The 18156-nt window shown below is 40.8% G+C and overlaps 1 protein-coding gene across 12 annotated transcripts in view; it reads right to left on the bottom strand.

The window, feature by feature from the left end:
• Positions 1-18156, bottom strand: part of LOC129770241 (SCY1-like protein 2) — a 295540-nt gene that overhangs the window by 169155 nt on the left and 108229 nt on the right. For 11 of the 12 annotated variants that reach the window (XR_008742068.1, XR_008742069.1, XR_008742072.1 and 8 more), the window contains one exon: positions 15924-16049. Coding sequence is in view for 6 of the 12 variants with exons in the window: in XM_055772942.1 (XP_055628917.1) it covers positions 15924-16049 (126 nt within the window). In the remaining 6 variants the exon portion in view is untranslated. Of the gene's footprint in view, positions 1-3887; positions 4185-15923; positions 16050-18156 lie in introns of those variants that run through there. The other variant, XM_055772945.1, reaches the window with a different exon arrangement.

Raw genomic sequence — 18156 nt, 5'->3', positions numbered from 1 at the left:
GAAATCCACCAATCGTCCTCCCATCAGCTCTCTGTTCTCGCTGGCCCACGCATGACACTCGCACAAGTTCACCAGGAATATTGCTCCCGGAATGGCATGTCTCTGGCAAGCTCTATTTACCGGAATTGTATCCGCTATTTCCGAAGCAACACTGTCGCTGTCACCGAAACTTCCGGACAGCTTCCTCGTCCTCAAACTTATCTAGCTCGACCTTCTGCCACCACTGGGGTAGATTACTGTAGTCAAATCTACCTCAAGTCAGTTCACCGGAAAGTAGCAGCGTAAACGCCTACATCGTTGTCTGCGTGTGCTTCAAGGCTGTTCTGTTGGAGCTAGTGGGTGTTTTGTCGACAGCCAAATTAACCGCCGCTCTTCATCGTGGTTCCGCTAACCCAACTATCATTAACAACGAATCTGCACGGAGTGGAATCGTGTGGAAATTTATTCCACCGAGAGCTCTTAACTTCGGTGGTTTTCGGTAAGCTGCAGTTAAGTCCGTTGAATCTTCACTGGTGAAACTTTTCGAACAATTTTGGTTATCTTTCGAGATTATGACAAACATCCTTGGTCAGTGTGAGGCGGCTATGAACTCTCGCCCAGTGACACCTCTCTACGAGGACCCAGATGAGATGGATGTTCTGATCCTGATCACTTTCTCACCGGATCTTCGTTGCTGGCGTTTCTAGATCCGAACTATACAAACGTTCCAACAAATAGGCTCGAACACTATCAACAGCTGCAACAGATTGTTTAACACTACTTAAAGCGTTGGCAAAGGGAGTACATCTCGCAACTCCACAATTTAAACCAGCATGCTTCACCGGTTGAGCGTAAGGTCGGTCAGTTGGTCATCATATAAGCTTTTTCGACTAGTCTACCCAAGTGCTATATTATTCTCATAAGAAAATAACATAAGGCTCTTATTGCTTTTATCAAACTTATAGCTTCTATTGAGCTGAGGCTATCTGAATAGATAAAATAGTTATCAATCGATAAAGATTTAATTTTCTCCAAAGCGTGATAGCCATTTCCGCAACATACACAGAGAAGGGATTTCTCAATTTATAATAGGCACTGAAGTTTTCATTGAATAAAGGGTGTGTCACATCAAATTGCATCACGGAAAAAACGCTGTAGAAATTCGCCCAGTAGACCGATCCTTTTGAAAATTTTAGACAGTAAAATAAAAACTATTAAACAACTTTTGGCATTTTCTTTTTATTCATACTTCGAGCCCAAGCCCGTATGCTCGCACCTTCCTCTTTACCCCGTCCATAAGGTTCTGTACAACGTCAGGTTGTAGTTTTTTTGAACAGGAATCCATTTTCTCTTGAAGTCCGCCTCCGATTTGACAACTTTTGGGTTCTTCCGGAGGGCCTGCTTCATAATCGCCCAATATTTCTCTATTGGGCGAAGCTCCGGCGCGTTGGGCGGATTCATTTCCTTTGGCACGAATTCGTCAGCATTTCGGTGTACAGCTTCCGGGCTCGCGTCTTCCCCACCATGTTTTGCCTTTCGTCGCGGTTAGGAGCCTTCTGAACCTTGTATGTACGCAGGCCCTTCCGCTGCTTGGTCCGCTGGACGAATGAACTTGACAAATTCAGCTTATTGGCGACATCCCGGACCGAACTTCTCGGATCACGTCTAAACTGCGCTTGTGATCTTTTTCACTGACGGAGCATCCATTTTTGCCGTTCTTCACCTTCCGGTCGATGGTTAGGTTCTCGAAGTATCGTTTTAGTACTCTGCTGACCGTGGATTGGACGATTCCCAGCATCTTACCGATGTCCCGATGTGACAACTCCGGATTCTCGAAATGAGTGCGCAGGATTAATTCACGACGCCCTTTTTCGTTCGACGACATTTTTCCAAATTTACGAAAAATTGACAGTGAAGCATGGCCAACGTGATCTATACACTCTTATTTGATTATAAGCGAAAGCTGAAGACATAATTCCTAAAAATTAAATTCTACAGCGTTTTTTCCGTGATGCAATTTGATGTGACACACCCTTTATGATAAAACCAGTGGAACCATTGATGTATGATACATCAGTAAAAAACTTTCTATCAGAACTTGCTTCGCGAAATTTCGACGAAAACATCCGTGAGATAAACACAAAACGTGTATGTTCTGGAATATTGCATGATTAAAAAAATGACAGCGGAACCACAGAAGTTCGCTAGACAGTCTTGGTTTATGATGCATGGCGAAATTTGCAAACCTTGTGGAATGAACTCAGCCTATAAGGTGGTGAGCCTTGACTCTGGATTCAATCAAAGAAGTTCTTCGAAATTATCAATTACTAATGGATTCATAATCTCATAGCGAATGGGATATCTGTATGATAGTTGTATGAATCGAAGAGACAGAGGAAGCACTCCAGCCATAACGTCAAGACTCATCGTATGGGACGATTGCATGCAACCCAAAGCAATACGCAAGCAACGATGTTATATCCGCTCCATCTTTAGAATATGAGTCCTAGGTGCCGTTCGGAAGCAAAAACTAACGTACTCGAGGATCGATAATATCGTTATTTTGTATAAACTTATGAGGTCTCCTGGATGAGCACCCCACCATGTCCCAGTTATTGTCTTGAGGAAGTTGTATCTCTGCAGACAATTCTGTTTCAGATACGCAATATGCCTCCCTCAGGTACATTTAGAATCAAAATAGACACCAAGATATTCTAAATTCATAGAGAGGGTTATTTTTTGGCCGAATAAATTAAGCGGAAATTTTGCGGGTTTGTGCTTTTTAGAAGAAAAACTACCATCTCTGTTTTCTCCGTAGAGAATTCGATACCCAGCTTGATAGCCCATGGGGACAAATTGTCCAAAATATCCACTATCGAAAATGTGGAATCCACATGGAAACCACTCCATCATCCGCAAGTAGCGTGTAATGTCCCGAAAGGCAATTGTCGATATCATTAAGATAAAAGTTATATGATAGGGGGTTCAAACATGATCCTTGTGGAAGGCCCATGTAGCTTAGTCTGCTTAGTGGACAAAACTCATGTATTTTTCTGACAGCAAGTTATACAAATAATTATTTAAAGTTGGCGAAAGTCCACAATTATGAGGTTTATCTGTTAACATATCAATAGAAACAGAATCAAAAACCCCTTTGATATCAAGGAAAGTCGAAGTCATTTGTTCTTCACGAGCAAATGCTATTTGAATTTCAGACGAAAGCAACGCTAGACAATCATTCGTTCCTTTACCTCTTCTGAACCCAAGCTGCGTATCTGAAAGCAAATTGTTCGTTTCAACCAATTTGTCTAAATAAGAAAGAATCATTTTCTCCAGTAATTTACGAATGCGAATTGTGATCGCAGAATATAACTCTAGCTTGTCTCAAATCATGCGAAACAATGTTTAGCTCTAGAAATTTGTTGAACAAGTTCAGCATAGTCATTTGACAGAATCGGTTAGATTCTTCAATATATTGAACTTTATCTTATTCACTCCAGGAGCCGAGTTGTTACACGAAAGAAGCACCATTGAAAATTTTTCGTATTCAATTTAAAGCGGAATGGCACGTACGATATTTGTGCTGGAACGGAACCTGGGCTAACATTCCTCGCAAAACTGTCTCACATGGATATTGTTCATTGTTTGAAAATAAACTCATCTGGCATTGTCCTTATGATTCAAAACTTAAAAATAAAACATCAAAATACAATATTAAGCACATCGGAGTTCACAATTCTGTTTTTGAAGCGTAGTGATGGTTCTACAAAAACAAGAGCTGTTCTACTGACGAAAACGTACGGATCATTCCCGAGATCGACTCATGTGGCCCAAACGATGATCGATGTGGAAGCGGTTGCAGCAAATACGAGGATCGTAGAATTCTGCTGGGAGCACGAAAAACTCACCATCTCGAGCTAGTGAGGCGCATCAATTTCACCACGAAGAAGCTTGGCAATGAAAGTAGCTTGTTGAATACGCCTTCGTCTCTCAAGTATATCCAGATTCAGCAAGCGACATTTGGCTACATATGGCGGCAGGTTCCGGTGGTCACGCCAAGGCAGACGAATAAAGCATTTTTGAATCCGCTCAATCCTGATGCTTCTCATGTGCAGGTAGTCGACGAGAATCCTCAAGAGTTTTGATAGACAAATAAATCTTCAAGTCGTCTGCGTAGATTGACACACAGCCGGATGTTAGAATAAACGACACATCGTTGTAGAATATCGCGAACAGCACTGCAGTTCTACGCATAGTTGTCCCATGTTACTTTTTGACGATTTTCACTTTTCTTCATAAAACGTTGTTGACGTAGAACTAAGTCTTTCAGGAAGGGTGCCAAATCAGAAAACAGGTCACATTTTTATGAAATAATGTTAACGTTAATAAATATTTTCACTGTGAACGAATTCTCATGATTTGCATAACAATCGAATCGGAAATTCCCTAAGATTTGTTTGATATGCTATAAATTACAATTCGCTTAATTCTAAAAGGTTTAAATTCATGAAAACTGGAAGAACTTCCTTTTGTCCCATACATTTGTTCTGTCGATTTGTGTGCTAACCCTACCCGTATTTCGAATGCTTATAACTCGAACATTTCTTAACAGATCGGAAAGATGTTTGCATCAATTGATAGGAATCCCACATTACTAACCATAGATTTAAGAAAATTGTTTTTATATATATAGTTTTAAAAACATATTTAAGAATTCGGCTCCTTTAAACTTACGTAACTGATCCTGTAAAAATAAACGAATTAAAAAAAAGAAATTGATAGGAAATATTTCTACGCGTCTATCATAAAATGTTATTTTTCATAAGATGAACAATGAAAATGAATGTCAAGCGTTATCTAAACACCTTAACTGCTATGATTTGATTGGCCCGATTTACGGTTTCCCCAACACAGACTTCAAAATCGATGTACCTGTGGAAATCCGCTTTGCAAATATACATGCAAAGTCGCGGGTATTTTTGTTCCCACCAAGCTATTTTTCCCTAACACGGAATTCAAAATCAATGTGTCTGGAGGAATCCGCTTTGTCAAAACATGCAATTCAGGGCTATTTTTCCCAATGAGCTGTGTTTCCCTAACAAGGACTTCAAAATTAATGTGCCAGGGGGAATCCGCTTTGCAAATACATGCACGTCGGGGATATTTTTTAGTGTTGAGTATTTTGTACTTGCTTGTTGTTGTGCAGACCGGAATATGTTTCCCTTAAACGTACTTTTAAACTGAGAAGCCTGGGAAAATCGCCATTTCAAATACTAGAGGTGAAGGAACTTTCGCGGTTCGAGAACTACGTAAACATGAGATGTGCAATAATTTCAGAGGAAAATGTTAAATACAATGATCGTTTGACACTTTGACACATATCAAACGTAAAAGGACGTTCATCAAATTTATTTGTAACGAAAAACATTTATTTATTTATTTTATCACCGTCTTCGTCCTAGACGTACAGACTGAATAGTGGTTAGTAATCTATACAATATTCTTTATGTTAATTTTAAATGTGCTTTTGGACATATTCAGATCAAATTCGTCACTGATTTTATTAAACGCACGAAGACATGAGTCGAACGGATTGTTGTAGCCGTAGTTGGTTCTATGAAGGGGAAGTGCCAACAAAGACGAACTCCGGAAACGTCGAGGTGGAACATAGAACGAGATTTGTTCCAGAAGTTCAGAACAGTCAATATTGCCTCGTAGCAAGTCGAAGACTAATAAGCGCTGCATATTGACCCTCCTGCTGGATAAGGTCTCCAAGTCGATCAGTTGGCAACGGTCGGGATATGGAGGAAGATCGATAGGATCATTCCATGGAAGTTGACGTAGTGCAAACCGTATGAACTTCCTCTGTATGCGTTCCATACTGATTATGTGCGATGTGTAGTATGGGCACCAGACAATAGCAGCATACTACAGTATACTGCGCACCAAAGAATAGTAGATCGACTTCAAAGCGTGTATATCGGTGAAATCGGAGGCGTGCCGGCGGATAAATCCAAGAGTAGCAAAAGCTTTAGCGGTCGTGATTCCTACGTGTTCGTTGAACCTGAGTTGGGCGTCAATGGTCACTCCTAAATCACAGATAGATTTGACCCGGTCAAGTGAGTCCGCGTCCATAAAATATTCGTGATAAGCAACGTTGTAACGGCGACCGAAGGATATAATCTTACACTTCTTACTATTGACCTGCATGCCGTTATCGCCACACCATGTCAGCACTGTGTTTATATCTTCTTGCAAGGCGACATGATCCAGGGGCGAGGTGATGCACCGATAAAATTTCAGATCGTCGGAAAAAGAAAGCTTAGAAGAAGAGAGCAGTGAAGACAGGTCATTGACAAAGAGGTTGAAGATCAGAGGGCCAAGAACGCTATCCTGAGGTACACCAGACGTGATACTGAATGGTCTAGATTTTGTATAATTAACCATTACGTACACGAAACGATCCGTCAAGTACGACCATAACCACTCCATAAACCAATCGGGAAAGCCCATGTGCTTCATTTTGTTGATAACAGTAATATGCGGAACAGTGTCGAATGCCTTCGAGAAATCAATGTACACCGAATCTACTTGTCGCCTGAGCTCTATTTCACGAGATAGAGCGGTGACGTAACACATGAGGTTAGTCGTGGTACTCCGATGTTTCATGAAGCCATGCTGGCTATCGGAGATGATCAAAGATGACACGTTGTACAACACCTTGTGTACTATCTTTTCGAAGACCTTGCTCAAACAACTCAGTATTGATATTCCACGATAATTGCTGACATAAACGCAGTTTCCGGATTTATGGATCGGAACAATACAGGCACGTTTCCATGCAGCCGGGAATGATCGGTCGCGCAGAGAGCGGTTGAATATAAGAGCGATGGGCCCCGCCAAGGTGGAAGAGCAGTTTTTGAGAAGCAAGGGAGATATTCCATCTGCACTCGATGCTTTCTTGGTGTCAAGTTCCTTAAATTCTTTTTTCACATCTTCAGAGGAGAACTGAAGAACTGGAAATGTGATGTCATATGATGGTATGTGGGCAAAGCAATTGCGACGACAAACGGGCGACACTTTGCTGAACACACTCTCAAAAACTGTAGCGAAGAGTTCCGCTGCTTCTACATTCGAGCTTGCATCAGATTCCCCGTATTTCACATTGAATGGAACGCGGGTAGATGATCTCCGTGTTCTCACAAAGTCCCAGAAGAGTTGAGGATTTAGTTTCATATTCGATTGTACCATAGAAATATAGTTTTCGTATGATAACAGAAGAAGTTCTTTATAACTTGTTTCCACTTCTAGAAGATTGTTGCGCTCTCTCTCAGATTTTGTTCGGAAGAATCTTCTGCGTGCTTTCCTGAGAGTGTTGCGTAAATGTCGCAGCTCAGGAGTCCACCATGGTTTGCCAATAACGGAGGCTCGTCTTCTCCGAGGTACGTGTTCAGTTAATACTTGATTCAACTTGTCGTAGAAAGTCGAAAGTAATTCATCCGCAGTTCCGTCGCTCATTATACCGTCCCAGTCAATGTTGGTGAGTGTGTCGTTCAATCGGTCGAAATCACAGGCTTGAAAATTGTACGACACATTTTCATTGCAGTCTTCAGGTGTGCCTGAGTCGTTCACGTTTTCTTCGAGCAATATAATAAAAGGTGGATGGTGATTGTCCACAGGTAAAAATGGAGTGGATGGTGCTAAGAGATCCAATTCATCTGGTCGGTTAACAAACACTAAATCCAGCAGCCTATTATTTGTGTTCACGAAATTGCAGATTTGTTGGAAGCTAGTGGCAAACATGTTTTCTATAAGAGACTGCTCGGTCTCAGATGAAACGTTTGATGGAATGTAACCATTCACGGCATCGTCAAACTGCCACCGGAGATGAGGGAGGTTGAAGTCGCCTACCGATATGATGATGTCGGCCCCAGAAGAACGATCTGCTATGCATTGTACTGCGTCTGCGTGAGTGGAATACAAATCCGGACAGGAGCACGGTGGGAGATAGATGGCCACGATATACTTCGAGCGATGTGCAGTTTTCACACGAACTACGACTTGTTCAAGACGATCGCAATTCGGTAGAGGAACAAGTTCATAATTCAGGTGCTTTTTCACCGCTATCAGCACTCCTCCTCCCATAGTAGAATTACTGGTTAGACTACTACGGTCGCATCGGAAAAGTGTGTATGCAGATGTTATTACTGCGTCATCAATGTCGGCTCGTAACCACGTTTCGGTAAGAACAAGCACGTCGTAATCGCAGCTCAACAGCAGTAAACGAAGCTGAACAATTTTGGTGCGTAAACCTCTTACGGTCTGGTAATACACCGAGAAAAGATGATCGATCGACTCCGAGATGCTTTGCGGTGTCCAAACTGATGATGACGAAGGATCAATACACGCTGACGGTCTGCTGAAATCGTTTGAGGTATCCGGTACAAAAATCAACGGCATACGAACATCGGACGGGTACTTGCCTGTGGCGTTAGTGTGGAAGTCCCCGTCTCCATACCCAAACACAGGACCGGGACGACTGCTGGTCAGTTGAAGCATAGGCTCGACTGTGATGGTAGGATTAGGGGCTTCCAAATTGCTAGAAATCGTTGCGTCCCGGGATGAGTGCGTCATGTTTTGTGGAGTTGTTGAAGATGTCGAAGCTTGTGGTATCAAAAGCGTTGTTGATTTACGGTCACTCAAATAGAGAGTTGCGCTACCGTTACTGAAACGTGAAGTTACATCAGACTGCGAATGTTCACTGGTTGAATTGTACTTGCCCTGTCGAACAGGTCGGAAAACCTCCTCACCACATCCGACCGCAGGACCGGGGCGACTTTGAAGAATAGATTCGATGGAAGGCGGGACTGGGTCAGAGGGATCGGAGGCTTCCTTACTGCTTTGTGTAGAGCGTCCCGGTTCCAGCATGTGGGTGGAGTCAGTTCGAGATACGGTCATGTTATTGATTTGGTCGTCATTTAGGCTAAAAGGTAGGTCCGCGTCAAACACTAAATGCGTACTATAATTGTCGTACTTGCCTGATAGGGCAGGCTGAAAGACCCTTTCATTAGAACCGCTCACAGGGCCGGAACGACTTCGACCAAATACATCATATCGCGCGACTATGTCGGTAACAAAAGGGTCTTCCATAGTGCGAAACGATTTGCGTTCCAGGGTGTTTGCTAGCCTGATCGTGGTATGTCAGTTGTGAATGTTGGCAGATTTGCGACGATTTCATTCCCTCACGTTGACCCGCATAGGGGACATGGAGAGATCCATTGCTGCGCCGTTTGTAGTGTGCAAAGGTTTCTGCTTCGGAGTTCCATTTGGTTCCCAAAATTTTTCAGTTGAGCGATTATTCGAGAACTCTCGAAAGAGTACTCCTCTGGGCCACGTCGATGTGCAGAGCGGTTTCATTCTCAGTTCGATGTTCATGCCGACTTTGAATGAGATGAAGGACAAAGTGTTAACATCGCGTCCCTTGGCAACGAGTTTAATAACCTCTATGTCATTACTATCTAATCGCTGTTTTGCAAGTGCTGTGACTTGTTCGACTGAAACATTTGGAGAAATTTTCGACAGGTACAGCCAAATTTTTTGTGTATTAGCTGGCACAGTTGATACGCCCAAAGAGGGAGACACAGAACTACCTGTTCCTGCTATCAATGTAGTTTTATTATGTCTGCTCTCATTGTTTGGCCCAAACAGACGACGACTCCTGACAGACGCTGGGACAATTGATGGACGTCTCACGGTTTTCGGCGTGAGCGAGCTCGAGTTTATAAGGGCAGTAAAATTTAATTTAATTTCCGCCTTAAGCTCGGTTAAGATTTCTGATTTCAAAGATTCTACGATTTCGTTGTGCTTTCCAAGCAGTTGTTCTTGACCGGTCTCATATGCCGAACGTACAGTGTTTCGCAGACGCATGTCCTGCATGAGCTTAGAACATGAATGGCACAACCAAAAAAGCTGGCTACTTTTCAAAACTTCATCCATAATGTGAGGATTAATACCACTACATTTCGGATGAAAAACAGAAAGTGGGTTATATCTATGGTATAACCGCAAGGGTGACGTAGGACTATCGTTGATTTAGAGATCATTTGTATGAAGTTGAATCTGAATTCATTCTGAATGAATGAATATTTGGAGAACTTCGAAAACGAGAGCGTTACGTTGGAGGCACAAGGTTTTATGCATCCAATATTGGATACGGAAATATCCTACTGATGGGGAAGAATAATCTTCAGAAGCTATCCTGTTGATTGCGATTGATTGAAAAATCACAAAACCTAATGTATTTGGTCACAATGTTACATGGATAGAAAACATTAAAATAAACTCTTTCATATAAATGTAATTTTAAATTCCCAGAGGAACTGGCAGATTATTTTCAGTAACGATTAGATATTTCCACATTTTCCTCGATACTGGAAGCCCACCAGTGGTTAATGCTAACTCGATAACCATCTGTTAATAGCACTTGATTGAAACATATTTGGTCACAGTGTTACATGGATAGAAAACATTCAAATAAACTCTTTCACATGAATGTATTTTTAAATTCCTAGAGGAACTGGCAGATTATTTTCCGGATCTTTCTCGATCCAAACGGAAAGAATTCCGTGCGTGTATGTGTGTGTGTGTAGCGGCTGCTTCGAGATCTTCCCGGGGAACAGTTTGTAGCATCACTCTCCTCCTGATGGACTCCCTTCTGGCCTAAGGTGCACAAACAGGCTTTTGGTGACACCATTCATCCGCGCTTTCATGATAAATGAAGAGCTTCACCACAACAGCGACAACATGCTCCAATCGCTGTTCAATTAGAACTGAGTGGATTTCCGAGCGGCGCTCGCTTATATACCGATTGGTGATTTCAATAGCCTATTTTGAAAGCAAATTTAAGACTATTGAAACAAGTTTTTGGATCAGAAAGTAACAAGTATAGAACGCGTAGACATTTTATCTTTCGAATGAAGTGTTTATCATACCATTTCGTTCAGTTGTTCAGGAGCTATTAACACTCAAAATCTCGGTCTCCGGCGTAACGCTTTCATTTTCGAAACTTTGATTTTACACCCCGGTATAGAAATGAAAGACGTAGTCCTACGTCAAAATTGCGTTACAAAACCCCTGACACACGACTTGATTATCCGTAACATCGATAGCACAAGCATGGCAAACTGAAGACATTGCGGTGAGTGAGTTTTGTTATATTAAAAAAAAAAGCTAATTTAACCAATCAACTATTTTATGTGATTCTAATTCAAAAATCGGAATATCACTGTAAATTCGATGCAATCCTCTGCGCGATGACAATGTTGCATGCAACGCGCTAGTATTAAAACTCGTGAACAGATGGCGCTGGTGTGCAAATTTAGTTGATGAATGCAGATATAAACAATCGTCTAACACCGAAAACAATATAATTCACGTAGCTTGAGCTTATGACGAATTGCACTGAGAGGACGAAAACTTCAACAACTTTATCATAAGCACTTAATAACAGAAGCTCACGAACAAAATACAGATTTATATCACTTGTTTGCACGAAGATACAAAGCAAAACATAAACAACGAATATCAACAAGACTTGGTACGACAAATAGGGTAAAGTCACATAACCTATTACAAAAATTTCGATGCATTATAGAATAATATCCGAAGTGGTAAACAAGTGGATTGCATAATGTAATTGCGTAGTTCTACGTCGAAAATTTGCGGTCTTGTCCTAGATACAACCTCTTACAATTTTTTTATGAATAATATTACGGAAAACATACCAAAAAAAAACATATAGTTTGTTCCCAGCTTTAAAAAAACATCTAGCTCAATTGTCCCATGTTGATATTCTATTCATAACTGTCCCACCATGTATTTTTTGTAGATCCATATCGAAAAAATTGGTTCAAGTACAAGAATTTCATGTTACACTTTCAGCAGGGCTAATGCACTCATTTCTGGTTTGGAAGAACGAACTAATTCTCAAACAAATAAGAAAAAGTTTACCGGAACACGTGTACACCTTGTTAGCGAATGCCTAATAACAATGAGATTTATATTCTGCGAAGGTGTTGCAGATCACTCATTTCTTCATAAAACGATGTTTTCATCCATAATCTTTCGGGAAAACACAAAAAAATATATATTGTATATCAAAAAACAACATCAATTGTCCCATGTGGATATTCTAGGCATAACAGTCCCACCATGAATTTTTAAACCCGTCATCAAGCATGATTGATTCAGTGAGGGGATCTCATCACATTTCATTAAACAATAGTATAGTATTATAAAAAATCCGGTGTATTGCTAAATTGAAATGCTTAAAGCTTTTGGTAGACAAATATGCGAGAAAACTTTGATTGCGTTTTTCTCAGTTGCTGATTTTGGAACATAGGACAACTATGCGTAGAACGGTAGAGCAATGGCCCTAAATTACTGCCTTGTGGAGCTCCCGAACGAACAGCAAACGGAGACGAAGTGTGAGATTAGAGCTTGAAACGGAGCGTTCTTCCGTAAAGGTATGATCTAAGCCAGTTGATGAATCCTTCAGAAGTACCAAGACGGGATAGTTTTCGCAGCAGGATGCAGTGTTCAATTTGGTCGAAAGCGGTTTTTTTGTCTGTGTAAATAGCATCAACCTGAGAACGTTCTTCTAGGCGATTGACACAGAAAGATGAGAACTCGAGAGGATTGGTGCTAACCGAGGGTCCTGGCATAAAACCTTGTACTGGTGAGATATGGCTCTTAACTTCGAAGAAGACAACATCGTTCACAATTGTCTCAAATAGCATAGATGTGGCAGATAAGCAGGTTATCTCGCGAGAGTCGCTCACGTTACATTTGTCTCCTTTTTTGAAGACGGTAAATACAAAAGAGTGCTTCTACACATCCGGAAAGACTCATTGATCCAGCGAAGCTGTGTATATACGGGACAATGGTGACGTCAAAGCTGTAGCAAAGCGGCAAAAACTATTGCCGGATGCCATCTGGGTCAGGAACTGCTGAATGTTTCAACTTTTTTATGTGTTTTTACGTTTTTACGTGTTTTTACGTGTGAAAAAACAACGAATGACCGCAAGTCTTGGATTGGATACTCCGGAACGTTAGCAGTAGCACTCACTGAGTAGCACTGCAACACTGAAGCGAAGTGTTTTGAAAACAAATCACACGTTTTCGGAACAGAAGACCACTCCCAATCATCCAAAAACAAATTAGATGGGATTGCCCCCAAGTTGAAAGTTGTGCTTAGTTTCAACAGTTCGTCGACAATGCAGTTTGCGTTGACAAGCATTTTTGTTTTTTTTTATCCCATTTATTTATTTAAGGCTCATTAGCATTTTAGCTGTAACAGAGCCGAATTTTAATCGTGTACATGTCACCTGGTTATCATATCTATAATTAGCACATTACACAGTTGCCATTCGCCAGTATTCCTTCTATACTATTACATATGGTACATTCACACAGTAGCCATTTAGGCGTAAGGGTATTCTTTCTGTTCTTCCATTATCCAGTTGGACCACCGGACAGCGGAGACAGTTGTTTGATCATTGTTGAGTTATTTATAGAACAGTAGCCCGATGTGTCTGGCAGAGCAGAGCAGTTGTATGGATGAATCGATCTTATTTCGACCGTGGATCGATCTCCATCGCTGATGATTGTTGCGTGGACGTAGCTATTCTGTAACAACACAAAGAACACAGCTCTCTAGAGCACTGAGAGCAAAAGGCAGACAATCGGATATCCCCGTCCGGGATATCTTAGGTAGCCGTGATCCTGATCTTCTGCTTCATCTATACCTGTTCCTCAGAAACGCCGATGTCAACGTTTAATGATGTTTCCTTCGTTGTGTCCCTGTTTCATATCCCTCCTATCCGATCTATAAACTTTTACTTAGTCGCGGCAATACATACACACACTCTTTACAGATACACGGGCCAAAGGTTGTGCAGTCCACTGATGATTCAACAAAAGCCAAAGGTTGTACCGCTCATAACAACTCTACACGAGCTGATGATTGCGCCGGCTAGTGACCATTCTATCCTGGATTCCTCGAGTCGAGAAGACGCACCACGCTAGATATGGGGTACAGACTAGGGGGGCGTTGCTGATTAATGGTCAGCTGCCCCCCAATAGGAAGTATCCCGTGTCGGGCACAAGTACAGATCATTGAAGACAGCAACATCACAATTACGAAAACACTTGTAATACTAACCTCGAGCCAACCGCGAGTAATCGGTTACATATTACTAACATAGTTATAAGGCAGACATTGTCGAAATATTGAACTCCCGGCCCCGTCAGGTTGACGCCATATGAGCCTTAATAAAAATATATATTTTGGATAAAAAAAAAACACAAAGATGGTCAATGAGGGCCCTGAGTTTTGAACTCACGATCGATCGCTTACTAAGCGAACGCGCAACCAATGTGGCTACGGAGACCCCCAGCATTTTTGTTGCGCCGTAAGACGCGAAGAAGTGGAGTGCCAGCTTGCAACCAGTTTGCACCAGCTTGGAGGTGACATCAGAGATTTCTTCCATGGAGTATTCGTTACGAGTCAACTGCAAACGATTTCGCAAAAACGTGTCGCCATGCCATTAACGTCCTGAACGAGCGCGCTCCAACTGTAGCTACTGAAAAACTCATTGAATGCAGTGAAATCGATTTCAACGTAATTCAGCGATTGTTCGCTTTTACATAGATCCTCAGCAGCCGACAGTGTTCCACCTTTAGCCGATGAAGACAGCACTAACGGAGGATGGTGCAGATCCACCGCTAGCTGCGGCGAATAGTCATTGGCAATAGATAAATTCATAGGAAGATGATCACTACCAAGGGGGTCTTGGATTACTTTCCATACGCAATCCAATAATAAGGAAGGGGAGCAAATTGATATTTCTAGAACACTATCTCGTGCGGGGGGGGGGGGGGGGTTTGGTATCCTAGTAGCCTCCCCAGTGTTTAGAGTCGTCATGTTGAAATTATCGCACAGATCATAAATCAATGAGGCACAGCAAGGCTTCGACAATATCTATGAGCTGTTGAAGGTAAACTGTAGTTCTAGGATGGATATAAATTGAAGCAATACAGAGGTCTCTGCCATTGATTTTTGTATGACAAGCAACAACCTCAATTACTGTCTTCGGAGGGAAATGGACTCTATAAAAGGAGCGGCATTTTCGGATCCCCAATAATACACCACCACGTGACATTACGATCTAGGTCAAAAACCTTGTTTGTGGAAATTTAAAAATTGCTAATCTTCGTTGGAAAACACTCAGTCATGGCCTAGTGAAAGTTTAATTTGAACCAGCACAGGAGGCTAAAATCTCTCAAATAAAGCATTGATAATAATAGAGGAGAGCTACAAGCAAATGAAACACTCAATCGAGAATATCTTTGGTAGAGAAAAACCGAGAACGAATTTTCTGAAAAACTGACGAGTTCTGATGATAGGTAGTGCGTTGATTCCATCTATCGCACAGAGGACAGTGGTAAGATGACAGTTTTCACGGAATATTTTTCAGAAAGTCCACACGCTCTATAGATCCTAACGATGGAAATAATCTGTGAAGATGGCGATATGTTATTCAAATCAAATGGTGCAGCTAAAAGAATAATGTTATTTTCATAAAACTTCGTTCATTCGGTAGAGAGATATTAACGCTGCAAATCTTGTACTTCGAACGTAACCCCCTCGGTTTCGAGACTTTGAATTTACACCCAGGACAGAAAGATGTAGTATGACAATCTCGCCATTTATATGACGAAGTCAAAGCATATAGAGACAGGGGTTGCAACGATAATAACGTGCATCTAATAACTTGCAATATATATCAACTTGAGCTTGAGCAGATGAACTCGTTAACTTATGCACACAGCGGGAGTTGGTAAGCTTGGATGGATGTGGGGCAGGCCGTTATAATATCATTTACCTTCGGATGGCGAAATCGTTCCAGTTGTTTAACCGACGCTCGCAAGATCTCTGTTACCAAGTCCTTTCGTCTAGGCTTATGAAGCTTCTCTGCGGTTCGCTTCTCGAACACGAAGATGGAACATTCCTGGAACAAGAGTGCAGAAGCAAAACAAATATGAATTAATGCCATTAGTTAAGTACTGAGGTAAATAATTAATACAGATTGCACACCCAAAGCCATTAATTATGTACCATTTTGGTCACGCTGAAATATTTATCTCAATTAATTGAACCAGGTGCCGGGAGATTTGTTGATCTATGTGGTGAAACGGCAGTTTGTGACCGAGATAAATGAACACATTCTACACATATTCGAGTTTACAGAGTTTAAAACGGTGTGCGGCAGTTGCAGCGAAAAAGCAGAAACATTCATGAACAAAAGCATATCACCCTTGTAATGAATCGTTCACAGATTAGATTAAGATATAACTGCTATAGAATGAAAGATAATCTATATGAAGTTTAATTGGATTATTGATCGATGAAGTTTATTTCAACCGTGAAATTTCATTGAAAGTAGAAAAACCCTGAGTACATAATATCACGAAGTTTAGCTCTCGTGTCTTCTGATAATCAAATTTGTTTTCAAGCGAAATTGAATTGTATTTATGTTTACTGTAGAAATATTCGTTACTTCCCGTAATCACCAACTGTTGTGCTAACAATCGCGAGAGAAAGAAAGCTCTTGGCACGTCTGATTCTGCACCTGAATTCAGGTGAATGATACCATTTTAAAAGAAAAATATACCATGTGGGTGGGTCAGCTGCTGTGCTGTGGATTGTGGTTTTCGCGAAACAATTTTACTGAGGAAGAGACAATGTCAGAAATTCATTTGCTAGAGCAACACTCTAAGCCTGATGGCGAATTGTTGATTATGATGGAAGAATTTTATAGTGTGCGATATGATTCGTAAGCTTCGCTACATCAATTCAGTTCAAGGAGCGATTTAGAAAGCATGATAAATGATGATGCTTATATTGCTATATTGCAATCAAGGATCTGCAGGTCATTTTAAATGATCGATTAAATAATGTTCAATACAACATATAATGCTCCAATTGTGATAGAGAATCCATAGAATTAATGGAAACGGTTGTAATGTGGAAACAATTGAATTGAAGCTTTCTTAATTTCCAAAAAAATCGTTCAATGTATTTCAGACATTGAACATCTGAGAATAAACTGTAAGCATTTTTTGGAATAATAATGGAATGATTCATATTCTTTATACGCTTTAGAGGAGAAACTTCAACAATGTTTTTTTCAAATAATTGAAACAAAAACGACAGCACGTGCCACATTTTGCATTGCAAGCAACCTATAGAATATGGTCATTGCTGGTGGACTTACAGCGAATGATATTACTTATCCAATCTTAACGACAAATCTCTGGATGTTATTTCTAAATAACACTTATTTTTAATACATACTGATTTCACACTAGTTTTATTCCACACACTCATCACCAGTGTCCTGAGTGTTGGTCCAGTGTGGGGTATGGTTGCCCATTCCCAGTTGAACAGAATAAATTCACCTCGTCTTATCGCCTCATCCATATAGGATTGTTTATCACAGTCTAGTAATCGGTTTATTTCGAAAAACGTATGAACAGATAATCCGATGTCCATGTAATTGTCGTGACCTTTGTGGATTATCATTTTCTACGGAACAATATGCTGTATATGGGGTACGAATCAATATTGTAACTGTGTGTAATTATTTCGGCTCGTCCATTGGCGACGCATATTAATTAAAATCTCGAGGAATGAGCCAAAATTGAATAAAAATCTTCGCCAAATGAATAATTAATTACCATAACGAATAATAACATTACGATATGCAGGTGTAAAATAATTATTTTAATAATGAGACGATTCCGATATTCCTACAATTTGATTGTTTGTTAGCAATATGAATATAGTTTTAAATAATTCATTCTTATCTTAGTTTTACACTTATTTGTCCTGCATACAATTGGGCAGTTCTATTTCATTTTCATTTCACCTAAAAATAAAATTAGTGCAAGTTGAAAGGCTTTACGATCGCCCCGCCAATTTCTGTTTAATCATATTTCTATTTAACGACAGCTCGGATTAAAGGACATTCGTATAATTTCTTTGCTCATTTCCCAGACAAAATCATAAAGTTCTGACTGGCATCCTGTGACTATGTATGAATCGCTTTTATTCTG

This window comes from Toxorhynchites rutilus, chromosome 2 (genome assembly GCF_029784135.1).
Source record: "Toxorhynchites rutilus septentrionalis strain SRP chromosome 2, ASM2978413v1, whole genome shotgun sequence".
NCBI lineage: Eukaryota > Metazoa > Arthropoda > Insecta > Diptera > Culicidae > Toxorhynchites > Toxorhynchites rutilus.
Note: the sequence above shows the minus strand (reverse complement) of the source record. Positions and strands in the feature narration are given on the sequence as shown.